This window comes from Hylobates moloch, unplaced genomic scaffold, assembly GCF_009828535.3.
Source record: "Hylobates moloch isolate HMO894 unplaced genomic scaffold, HMol_V3 SCAFFOLD_5, whole genome shotgun sequence".
NCBI lineage: Eukaryota > Metazoa > Chordata > Mammalia > Primates > Hylobatidae > Hylobates > Hylobates moloch.
Window position 1 is genome coordinate 46,264,103 of NW_026652280.1, and position 13,690 is coordinate 46,277,792.

Below are 13,690 nucleotides of genomic sequence, written 5' to 3' on the forward strand. Positions count from 1 at the left end.
TAAACTGATTAGATGATTAAATTGGTGTATAAAAGGACAGTGTGCCCTTTTTAATGAGTTATTTTATTCTAAAGAAATGCTTAATAGTTCTATTGAAAAGGAATATAATGATTCTATGTATTTTAAACCTGTTAAAAGATTGTCTTTATCTGAAGGGAGTTCAATCTTGAAAGGCAATTATTTTCAAAGGATGATATAAGAATGATAAAAAATACCACTTCTCATACCTTTTATTAAGATTATATTTCTGAACAACTAATGCAGAATTAAACTGCTCAAATGGGGGATCAATTTTCCAGAGACCTGTGCTATTTTCTTTTTTCTCTCCACTGTTACTGGATCTGGCCCAGCAAACATTCTGATGGGCCACTCACAATTCTCAGTCTAGGATGTCACCTCTTTTGTTAGAGATCATTAGAGTACAGTCTTCAAGATTGCAGGCTTTAGAGTGACCTTAGATGGGAATGAAGAGATAGTGATATTATATTAGTACAAGTACCAGCAAATGATATGGACTCAATATATATTTGTCATCATTACTTCTATATTATTTATATCATTCTATATCAGCATTATGTTACCTTTGCTGTTTCTATATTTCTCCAAATCAGATAACCCCTTCAGGAAATGCTTTATAGGTCACAGGACTGATGGTGTCCTGGGCTTTGAAGACAATGGCAAGGAAATAAAGAGAAGAAATTAATACTTATTGCTACGATATGCTGTATACTTCCTATGAGTTTTAATTAACAATTACCCATGTTGTTAAAACTGATAAAAATCGTAGGTATTTTAATAAATAATTATAACAACTACCACTTATTAAAATGGTATAATGGTATTTTAATAAATAATTATAACAGCTATCATTGATTAAAAAACTAATATAAGTCAGACATTATGTTTTACTACATCATTGCTCTTAGACGTCACAAAACTACTACTGAATGGTTATTGTTATACCTAATTGATAGATAGGGAAATAGTAATGTAAAACAATTCAGCAACTTGTTCAAGGTCACAAGGCAGAATTGGGATTCAAACACCCTCTGTCTGTTTTCAAAGCCCATATTGTTTCCTGAATCCGACTTGGTGCTCTGAACAGTTGATAAACTGTTAGATACTATGGATAATAGGCCAGGTAAAATATTACCTTATATAAAATAGTTAACAAAATAAGCCAAGATATTTTACATCTTATCTTTTAAAAAACTGAAAAAAGAGCTATTCTCATGTAAATATATTGAAAAACCTCAAAAAAGGAGAAGCACCAGGGCTGACTTCTTTACTATTGTCTTCTGGGGCCTAGATTAGTGCCAGATAAATAGTAGGTGCTCAATAACTGTCTGTTGAATAAAAAAGTAAATGAAGAGCTAAAACAGAACCTTTCGTTTCTGCATACATCTGAGGCACCTATCCACTCCATGTAATAATGGTGATTTATGTACCTAACATCTCGTATTTTCTAGGCATTTAATAAATATCTATTGTTTTGCTCTTTATAGAAATTCTACTGTACAGGTAAGAATTCTAGGGCATAGAAAAGTCAAATACCTTATATGTACACATCACACAGGTAGTGAGCACTACCGTTGGAATTTGTACTTAGTTCCATCTGACTCCAAAGTCCATTCAGCCTGTGTTTTTTATCCTTGGAGAGACCTTAATTCTTATTTCAGAGAATATTAGTTGGCATTTTGAGAAGAAACACACAATAACAATGATAGATAAGTACACTTCTAGACAAAAATTTCAGTAATGATAATAATTTGTTTATAAATAAATACAAGTTTTATCTGAAAGGAGATTCATTATGAAATAAATGCAAATGACAAACTTTCTGTTAATTTTCAAGGTTATTTTGTAGATTTTCTATTTTCTATATTTAAAAATTATTTTATTTTGTTTTTTTATTGACTGTGCAGTTAGATTTGCTAGTGTTGAACTGGTAAATAGAACATAAGTAGTATGTTTGGTGCAATCATGAGGACTATCCATTAGATATTTAGTTCAAATCTATGCAGTATTTGAACTAATATTTTAAGAATGAACTGGTGGCCAGCTGTCTTTTTGAAAGATGAAAAAATTTTTTCTGACTAACCTATCACAATAAGAAAAAAAATCTTCCCATTATCACATGGAAAAAGTGATAATATTACCAAAAAATGTTGGTAATGTTAGACAACCTTACATTGGCATAGGAACTTAAATTTCCTCAAAAATAAAATTAAGCAAGCACAACTGGAAAGAACTTTTTAAAAGATAGCTTCTGATATTTTGAAATCAAAGCTAATAGCATCTAATATTTCCAAATAAATAAAGATCATAATTCAGAATTAACCTAAGCATAAATCCTCATGTCACATAAAATGAGTTATGTGTGTAAGAAATATTTAAAATGGCAATCCTCCGTTATTCTCTATATTCATGAGTTCAGTTGTTTTGATGTTTAGATCCCACAAAAAAGTGAGAACACGTGATGCTTGTCTTTCTGTGCCTGCTTATTTCACATTGCATGCCTGGATCAAAACATCACACGTTCCCCATAAATATATACACCTACTATGTACCCACACAAATTACAAATAGAGAACATTTTAAAAATATTTAAAATGAATAAGTGCCTGCAGAAAATACTAAATATGAATGTGTTCTGGGTGCATTTTTCCTCCAGAATGCCTGAGGGAAATGCAGAAAAGGGATATTTCTTCTCAACATTTTTGCCACTTAACATTTTACCCAGTAAAGTTGTCAACTGACTAACTTTGAGAGGAAGTGGAACATTTTTCTGTCTGTAAATGTATCTGTATGTACATATATGTGAATATATATTCATTCATCACCTACAGTCCCAGGCCTGTCTGATAATGTATCTGGTGCTGGGGGAACAGCAGGACCACCCTTTCACCAGTTTCCAGGGGTTAGGCAGAGGGCAAAGCAAGGCAGAGGAACAATGCTTGGTGATTATCAGCTGGAGCCTTCACCCCAATTACATACAATATGTAGTCATCGGTGATTATGGTAATGGTTATACAACTCTGTAAATACATTAAAAACCACGGATTTGTATACAGTGGTGAACTCTAATCTATGTAAATTATCTCAATAAAGCTATTATTATATCTGTATATATACATCTCCATCATGAATTGCACAAAATTCTTATTTTGAGTTGTAGATCATCTAAATTCCTTTGGGTTTTAATGTTAGAGGTCAAAGCAAGCAACTGGCTTAATTATCTCTCTAAATTACCCAAATCTCAAGTGTTATGACTCTAATTGTTACAAAAGTTTGGTGCAATGATGAGGAAGGACAGGCTGGCCAATGAAGGGCCCAGCAACAAGCAAAAGAGAAAGTGGTATTTGCCAAGTGTTAAGTTTATTTAAATCCCTCCTGCTGAGGTCTCACTATGCTAGCCATGCTGGTCTTGAACTGCTGGCCTCAAACAATCCTCCCTCCTTAGCCTCCCAAAAGGTTAGGATTACAGGCATGAGCCACCACATCAGGCCCATTAGATAAAATTCTATAAGTAATTATAAAGCTTACATCTACCCTGGGTATAACATACACTGAATGAGTAAAAGATCAGTCTTTTACAATTTTCTGTCCACAGTGATTTCCAATGTAGTCAGAACACTCTGGACGCCTGTGGTTAGCAGCAATGCATCTGCCACGGACTTTTCTATCCACTCCAGTTTAATTGCAATTTGAATCTCCACTGAAAAACTCTTCAGAGTGGAGTTACTATGAGAATTTTCCCTATATTTTGTTTTTGCGAAGAATCTGGAAACATCACACAATGATAAAAAAAATCACCTGAATATCTTCTCATACAAATAAAAGACTCTTGTTTTATTTTTTTCTTCTACCTTATTCTCTTAGACTGCCTAGACTGTAAATAGTTTTATTTAGAGTGAGCGCTACAGAATTAAAATTTTCCTCTTCATTTAATCAATATCAGTCATTAGGATGCTACTGTAATTTAAAAGAATAACACAGAGAGAGCATTTAAAAAACATTCTTTAAAATGTTAACAATATATTGTACAAAATTAATAACATCAACTATGATAATAAAGCTAATATTTATAAAATGTTTACCAAATATAGACTTATTAAACACTTAATATGCATGATTTCATTGAATTCTTATTAAAACCTTATTAGATAGAAACTGCCATTATTTCCAGTTGCAGATGAGGAAAATGATTTCAGAGGCTGATTTCTCCCGAGATCCAATGTTAGTGGCAGAGCCAGCATCCAGACCAGGTGTATCCAAGCTCTAAGCACATCCAGTTCAGCACTGTGCCATGACATCGTGTCCTTGACAATGTGTCAGCTATTAAGACCAAAGACATGAATGTTAAAATGTTTGTCATTCTCATTGGAAAACTTGGCTCTTTTTATACCACTTCATATCTATTTTTTAACTCTGAAACCTAACATTTAACACCTGACTCTATACTAAGTTTCTTATACTTTGAGTTCTCTCATTCTATTAGTTCTATTGTATTTAACTTGAAACTTATGAGCACTTCAAATGCTGATATATCTGGTTTCCTATTCTGTGGTTCCTATTTTCCTTTAGTTTCTTGCCTAATCAATTAATCTCTCTAAACATTCATCAATTGGAGTATTTGGTCCTTTACTTTTTATCCTGTTATCCTTCTAGTCTGACAAAATGCCAACCCCAAATATCTGATGGTCTGCCATCCCCACTCCCACCCCTGGTCTGCTGAATGGTACTGGAGAACATTACACAAAATTTAAGATGTTATGTAACCATAGTCCCCACCCTCAATTGTACATTGTATAGTGCTCTGAAATTATTGTTTGTCAATTGAAATTTTTCTAGTAGTCTGTGGTGGCTACTCCAGTCTTTTTTTGTTCAAACCTCTAAATCTTCTACCTCACAGCTCATTCATTTCTTTCTTTGCAAAAAAAAAAAAAAAATAAGAGATTCAACAGAAATGCCTCAGACTGTTTTTATCTCACCTATGAACATCCCTGAACTCCGCAAATATTGTTCTTTTTGTACCCCACCCACCTAGAGCTGTTCCCCTCACTGCATTGCATGTTCTGCCTTTGCAAGGATCTTGCTCCATCAGTTGTGTCTTCTCTCAGCATTCTGTCTTTAAAAATCTCCTTTTTTCTTAAGTCCTGTACACAGTGAAGATACTGATGTATCTCCTATTTTTAAGAACATTTTAAAATTCTATACAGACCTTTAAATATCTACCCTTGTCTATCTTTCTCCATTCCACATAGCATCTGAAAGTTGCCTATATTTAGTATCTAATTCCACACCTCCCAATCACTCATTTATTCTTTGCAGTCTAGAATTTTTCCCCATTCTAATGAAAATATTTTGAGCAAAGTAACCATTTATCTTTTTTTCTTTTATCTGTTGGTACACATGCACATACGTACATATACACATGTACTCCAACATTTTGTGGCTAGAACACAAGCATTTACGTGGTTACCATTCAGCAATTTGTTCTGGACTCAGCTGGGCAGTTTTGCTGGTTCTTGCCTGGGACCAATCATGTGGATACACATATCTGGTAGCTCAACTGGGAATAATGATTAAAATCGTCTCACTCACATGGTTGTTGGCTGTTAGAGCATATTTCAAGAGGACAAATCTCAACAGACAAGTGTTTTAACAAAACTTTGCCTGTGTCATGTATGCTGAAGTCCCACTGACCAAAGCAAAGCACATAGTCAATCCCACTTTTAATGCAGGAGAGTAGTAGAGAAGATGTGGATCCAGAAGACAAGATTCTATGGGGACAATTTAGGTAGCAATCTATCAGTCCATTGCCACATGATTAATACTGCTCCCCAAATGCAAACTACGATGACCTTTTCTTAAAACAGTTTTATATCATTATGTTATCATGAATATCCATAATTACATGTTCTGTAACAGATCTGATACAGATGAAGTTCCTTGTGTGCGACTTCTTTTGACCCATAGATCTATGAACTAAAGTGAAAAGTCAAATACTGCTCCTGCATACTTAGTATAGACAGTGAAGAAGGGATAGAATAATCACAATAAACTCCTCATTCAAAAAGGGGAAGAATGAAGACACAGGGTTTTCACTGATCCATAAAATTCTGCATTTTGTCAGCATGTGGTGTCAGGTTCCCCAAATCTAGGACCAAGAAATATTTTTTTATTAGAACCCAGTTCTGCTCATTGGGAATAATTTATTGGTCTGTGGTTCTCACTGGCTGTTTGATTTACTCTGAACTCTTGGCTCCAGAGGTACTTTCATTTCTGTAGAAAATGGATCTGAGTTCCTATCTCAGACTACTTCCTGCTTCTTATAAGTTGAGAGCTCAGAAACTTCTTTGCATTTTAAAATGTCTCTTGGTTTTTAGTCCAAGATGCCACAATTCTCATGAAAATTTTGAAGTTTCATTTGAATCTGATTTGGTTTACTTCCATGCCCCAAAAGCCCCAGCCATATTCTTTTGCTTTATTTGCTTTATTAAAACATATTTTCCTTGAATTAGATAATTATGTTTTATGTTCCTCTAATTTGTTTTTGTTTAATAAATTATCTTTTAGAACACTTTAGACCTACAGAACAATTGAGAAGATAGCATAGGGAGTTCATATATATTCTGGATCCAGTTTTTAAAAATATCTCATTAGTATGGTATCTTTGCTATAATTAATGAACCAGTATTGATACATTTATTAATTAAAATTTATCATTTACTCAGACTTCCTAAGTGATTTTAAAAATTGAGGTGCAATTCACATCGCATAAAATTAACCATTTTTCAGTGAACAACTCCGTAACATTTAGTTTATGTAATGTGTAATCACCACCAATATTTAGCTCCAAAGCACATTCACTACTCCAGAATAAAACCCTGTATCCATTAAGAATTTACTCCTAACTCTCTTCTTAACCTCCAAGTCTTGCAACTACCAATCTGCTTTCTTTTGAAATAAATTTTATAGTGTTTATTTGAGGTTTACAACATACTGTTTTGGGATACATATAGACAGACACGTATTGATGGTATAATAGTACAATGGTTACTATAGTGAAGCTGGCTAACACATCTATGTTAGTCTTATATGTTTCACATAGTGACTTATCCTTGTGACAAGAGCAACAAATACCTACTTAACAAAAATCCGTAATATAATACAATCTTGTTAACTTTAGTCCTCATGTTTTACATGAGATCTCTAGACTTGTTCATTTTCCATATCTGCTCCTTTGTATCCTCTGACCTGCATCTCTGCATTTCCTCTTCCCGACTCCCACCTATGGTAACCACTGTTTCATTCTCTACCTGTGTATTTGAACTCCTTAAAAAAATACATTCCACATGTAAGTGAGGTCATGCAACATTTTTCTTTCTGTGTCTGCCTTATTTCCTTTAATATATCTTCCAGGTCCATTCATGTTGTGGCAAATAACAGGCTCTCCATTTTTTATAAAGCTGAATATTAGCTATATATATATATATGTATATATACACATACAGACATACACACATAAACATATAGACACACATATACACGCATACATGCGTGTACATGCACATACACAGAGACACAAACACACCCCCTACATTTTCTTTATTCACTTATTCATCGATGAACATTCAGGTTATTTCCATATCTTGGCTATTGTGAATAATGCTGTAGTGAACATGGGTGTGAAGGTATCTTTACGAGCTGGTGCTTTCATCTCCTTTGGGTATATACCTAAAGGATGAATTGCTGGGTCATGTGGTAGTCCTATTTTTAATTTCTTTAGGAACTTCCATACCGTTTTCTCTAATGGCTGTACCATTCTACTTCCCACCAACAGTTGTACTAGGGCTCCCTTTTCTCCATACCCTCACCAACATTTATCTCTTGTCTTTTTTATAGTAGTCATCCTTATGTGTGTGTGATATCTCAGAGTGGTTTTAATTTGCATTTCCTTGATGATTAGTGATGTTGAGCACCTTTTTGCATACCTGTTGGCCATTTATGTTTTTTGAAGATACATCTCTTCATGTCCTTTGCCCATTTTTAAATCAGTTTATTTGGTTTTTGCTAATGAGTTTAAGAGTTTTTTATACATTCTTCATATTAACTCCTTATCAGATATGTGGTTTCCGATTATTTTTTTCCCAGTATGTAACTGGACTTTTCTTTTTTTTTTAGTTTAATGCAGTTCCATTTCTGTATTTTTGTCTTTGAAGTCTGAGCTTTTGGTGTGATTCCCAGAAGTTGTTGTCAAGACCAGTGTGAAGGAGCTTTTCCTCTATGTTCTTTTCTAGGAGTTTTATGGCTTCTGATCTTAAATTTAGGTCTTTTATCCATTTTGAATTGATTTTTGTGTATTGTTTAAGATACAGAAGAAATTCAGTTTTCCCTGCATCATTTATTGAAGAGACTATTCTTTCCTCATTGTGTCTTTTTGAAGCCCTTGTCAAAAATTAGTTGTCCATCTATGTTTTAACTTATTTCTGGACTCTCTATTCTATTCCATTGGTCTATGTTTTTGTTTTTATGCCAGGACCATACTGTTTTGATTATGATAGCTTTGTAATATAATTTTAAATCAAGAAGTCTGATGCTTCCAACATTACCTTTTTTCCTCAGTATTGTTTGGACTTTTGGTGTTTTTTATGGTTCCATATTAATTTTATATTCTTTTTCTATTTCTGTGAAAATAGTCATTGGAATTTTGATAGACATGGCATTAAATCTATATATTGCTTAGAGTACTATGATTATTTTAGCAATATTAATTCTTCCCATTTGTGAACACATATTTATTCATTTATTTGCATCATGCTCAATTTCTTTCATTAATGTTTTATAGTTTTAGTGTGCAAATCTTTCAGCTACTTGATTAGACTTATTCCTAGGCATTTTATGCTGTTATAAATGGGATTGTTTTCTTAAATTTCTTCTTCAGCTAGATCATTATTCATGTATAAAAATGCTACTAATTTTTGTACATTGATTTTTTATCTTGCAACTACTGAATTTATTAGCTCTAACAGATTTTTTTGTGTAGCATTGAGGTTTTCTGCTTATAGGATCATGACGTGCAAATAGAGATAATTTTCCTTTTTTCATTTTCAATTTTGATAGCTATATCTATTCTGGATATTTGGTATAAATAAAATAATACAATATGTGACCCATATTTTTTTCACTTGACATAATGTGGGAGGTCGATCCACACTGTAGCATGTTTCAGTACTTTGTTTCTTTTTATAGCTGAATAATCTATTGTGTATATATACTACAATTGGTATCTGTCCATCTGTTGATAGTCATTTGGGTTGTTCCCACCTTTGTCTATAGTACATAGGGCTACTATGAACATGCATGTATTATATATTATATAATTATATATTATATAAGGATTTGATTAAGTACCTGTTTTCAGTTCTTTTGATTGTATACCTAGGAGTGGAACTGCTGTGTCACGTGATGATTCTATATATAACTTACTGAGAAACCATCAAATTATTTTCCATAGCCCAACTATTTTAAATTCCCACCAGCAATATAAATGTGTTCTAATTTCTTCACATCCTTACTAGCACTTGTTATCGTCCATTAAAAAAAGATTTCTAACATAAGGTTAATTATTTTCTTATTTTTACAGTGGAAAATAGAAGGTTTCATGAATACTTTTTGTCTCAACAATAGCATTTAAATATTTAAATATTTGGTAATAATTTCCAATAAAAGTATAGAGTTAAATAAACAAGGTCAATGAAAATGTTAGATTTATCAAGCAGAAGTTTGTGGGCAATGTGGCTTAGAGCTATAAGTAAATGAAGTGTTTCATTTCCCCTATAATGTAATAATATTTTAAACTACATCGAATCGGGCAGTTTTAGCTCTCCCTCCCCATTTGTTTTCATTTGCTATTTTGATAAAATCAGAAATAAGAATTGTATGGAGTCTTGTGGTTAGTTTGATATAATTGATTATATTAGATATTTTAATGAAAGCATCTACATACCACAAATATTTATGACAAGTGAAATTCTAAGCTTAAATATAATCAGCAATTTTATTTAAAATAATGATTTAAAGTGACTTTGAGAAACTTCTAAAATTTGTCCAGATTTTTCAGATAGGCAGTTATGAATGTAAGACTTCAAATGTTTCTCTGGAATTGTAGGCCTTCTCTATGTTAACCACTTCAATATCCTGAATAAATAGTGTTTAAATGCTAGGTACCAGAAATTTTGCCTCCACACATCAGATCAAAGACTCACTAAAATAATTTTTTAATTTTTTCTTTGTTACTTACTTCTAAACAAAGTTGCTAAGGTAATGTTTTGATATATTACCTTAAAACGTTTCTTCATATGAAATTGCACTCTGCTTCAAAAATTTGGAGTAATAATAATGTTTTATCTTTATAAAATAAATGATTTTCTATTGAGCTATAAAGATCAAGCTGAGAATATTAATTATTACTAACTTGTTGAGGACTCCGGAAGTTTTGGATAATTATATCACAATTCATTGAAGTGCCTCTTAACCAATTTTCCCCTGATATTCTTGTGATACTTCAACTTCAAATGGCTTCTTAGAACTGTTATATAAATCAACATCTTGTAGGGTTCTGCATTATGCAGGACTGTGAATGCCAGTTTCCAAAATCAAGGAATAACATTTTCCTGATTATTAATTAATTTAGAATCTTATTAACATGCTCACTGAATTTTTATTCTCTTCTCTGCGAAATGCCAATTTATCTTTTGCCATTTTCTTTTGGGTTTACTTGTATTTTCTTATTGACTTTTCAGAACTTGTTACCTTTAGTAAGTTGTATGTGTTGTAAACACTTTCTCTCAGTTTGTGACTTGTCTTTTTACTTTATTAATTTTAATGTAATTAAATTTATCACTTTACTTTTGCTTTAAGTGATTTGTGTCTTGTTTAAGAAAAATTTCCATACCACAATCCTATAACAGTTTTACTTTATAGCTACTAAAATTTTAATTTCTCTTTGGAGATTTGCTCAATAATGTGAAATTGATTTCTTTTTTGCATATGAATGGAATAGATAGTTAATTTTACTTTCTAAGGAAAATTAGTTTTTTTCACATTGATTTTATTTCAAATCCAGCCATTTCTTATAAATCAGCCATACCATATCCATCATACATCAAAGTTTCATATATGATTTTACCTATTTCTGGCCCCTTCCATCTCACTAGTCAATTTTACCTCCCTATGCCAGTATCTGCTTTCAGTCACTTACACGAGTCATAATATGTTTTGATATCTCATATGGTATTTCTTTTTACCTTTTTAGAGTTCTTTGGCTATTCTTGATACAATGCTCTTCCATATAAATTTTAGAATAAGCTTGTTATATTATATGAAAAAATCTATTGGGATTTTAAACATAATTGCATTCTTCAGTTTTTTATTATGTATATGAATTTAGTCTTTTTCATGATTTGGTCAATAATGTACCACATATACAACAGTGGTCTCATGAGATTACAATATTGTATTTTTACTGTACCTTGTCTATATTTTGATATGTTTAAATACACAAATACATTGTGCTATACTTGCCTACAACATTCAGTATGGTAACACACTGTGCAGGTTTGTAGCCCAGGGGCAATAGACTATACCATATAGCCTAAGTGTATAGTAGGCTATACCACTGAGGTCTGTATAAATATACTCTATGATGTTCGCACAATGACAGAATCGCCTAGCAATGAATTTCTGAGAATGTATCACTGTTATCAAGTGACACATGACTGTATATGTATATATTAATGTGAATGTGTGTGTGTATACACACACACACATGCATACACATATATATCATATATTTTTTTGTTCAGATTTTGATAGGATATGGGAACTAGAGAGAAGTAATCATGTATGCCAAGTAAACATCTTGAATTAGAGATAATCTATGAAAACTGTAACATTCTGGTTTTACATTTTTGATAATTTATGACTTGTACAACCCAAGATACTCTTAGAATATATCTGTAGAAAATAACCCCTGCCAATGACTTTATAGTCCAGGAAAGGCATAATATTATGGAAAACTAAATATGTGAACTCACGTATAATTTTGTATTTACCACTCTTTGGTAACACATTACAATTCAATAGATGTCATGTACTTCTGACAGTTAGGAAAGTCTTTTGGGAATAAATAGCAGTTGAACTGTCCTTTGATGAATGTGTAAGATTTAGAATCACAGAGACAAAGGTCAGAACAATTAGGTGGGGTTAAGAATAAAACAGTATGAATAGATAGGAGATTTATGTACTTCTTGGGAAACAACTGTAAACCAATAAGTTTATGAGACAGGTCTTAATCAGTTTAGAGGTTTATTTTGCCAAGGTTAAGAACCATGGTCCGTGACAGCCTCAGGAGGTCCCAGGAACATTTGCCCAAGGTGGCTGGGTTATAGCTTGATTTTATACATTTTAGGGAGGCAGAAGTTACAGGGAAAGACATAAATCAATACATGCAAGTTATACATTCGTTAGGCCTGGAAAGGTGGGACATCTAAAAATGGGGGCTTCCAGGTCATAGGTGAATTCAGGTTTCCTGATTGGTAATTGGTTGAAAGATATGACTTGCCTGAATTGTTGAATTCACCATTAAAAAAAAAAAAAAAAAAAAAAGCCAAAGTTCTTGTCATGTAGATGAAGCCTCCAGGTAGCAGTCTTCAGAGAGAATAGATGGTGATGTCTCTTATCAGACCTTGAAAGGTGTCAGGCTCACTAAAAAGAACCTAGTAAGGGAAGCAGATTCTCTACAGAATGCAAATTTCTGCCACAAGAGATGGTTTTGCAGGACCGTTTCTGAATATGTCAAAGAAGTATATTTTGGAGTGAAATACTTTGATTTCTTTCAAGGCCTGTTATCTGTCATGTGATGCTATATCAGAATCAGGTGAGAATTTGGTATATTAGTGCTACAAAGAGTCTTTTTTGTTTATCTTAAGATTTCTGTTTTAATTTTAATGCTGGTCTGTTATGTCTACATTAAAAAGGCAGGAGGTTATAATGAGGCATGTCTAATCCCCTTTCCCATCATGTCCTTAACTAGTTTTTTAGGCTCCTTTGGGGTCCACTTGGCCAAGAGTTGGGGGGACCTACTCAGTCAGTTGGGGGGCTTAGAATTTTATTTTTGGTTTACACAACCGAGAGTATAAGTAGACAAAAATATAATGAAGTAGAGATATGTAGAGAATTGACAAGTTTAAGTGACATTTATTCACTGTTTTTTAATATGTTTAAGATTTGATTTTTATTGAGATCTTTTGTTTTGACAGTTTGAAACTTCTTTTGAAGAATGGTAAGAAAATTTCATGCTTTTAAAAACTATTTTATTTTTAATGTCAAAATTTCAATCATCTGCTATAATCCAGTTTAACTTCAAAAGGAATAGAAAATCGAATGCAAGATTTTTCACAATAGGTATTACAATATATTTTTTTAAAATATGAGAATTAGGACATCACTGATAATGGCAAACTAGAGATCTCCAGAGCTGCATCCCTCCACAAAAACAACTACAAAATTTGCAAAAACATTGGTCAGAATCGACTTTCGCAGAAATCTGGAATCCAGTAAAAATTTAATAACCTCCAGGGGAAAATTCAATGAAGAAGGAAGCTGCTTCATTGCATTAAGA

The 13,690-nt window shown here is 32.6% G+C and overlaps 1 protein-coding gene across 6 annotated transcripts in view; it reads left to right on the forward strand.

Annotated features, from left to right (window-relative positions):
• CCDC178 (coiled-coil domain containing 178) overlaps window positions 1–13,690 on the forward strand; it is a 506,076-nt gene that overhangs the window by 71,421 nt on the left and 420,965 nt on the right. For all 6 annotated transcript variants that reach the window (XR_009213490.1, XM_058438507.1, XM_058438509.1 and 3 more), the window contains exon 7: window positions 13,329–13,351. Coding sequence is in view for 5 of the 6 variants with exons in the window: in XM_058438507.1 (XP_058294490.1) it covers window positions 13,329–13,351 (23 nt within the window). In the remaining variant the exon portion in view is untranslated. The remainder of the gene's footprint in view (window positions 1–13,328; window positions 13,352–13,690) is intronic.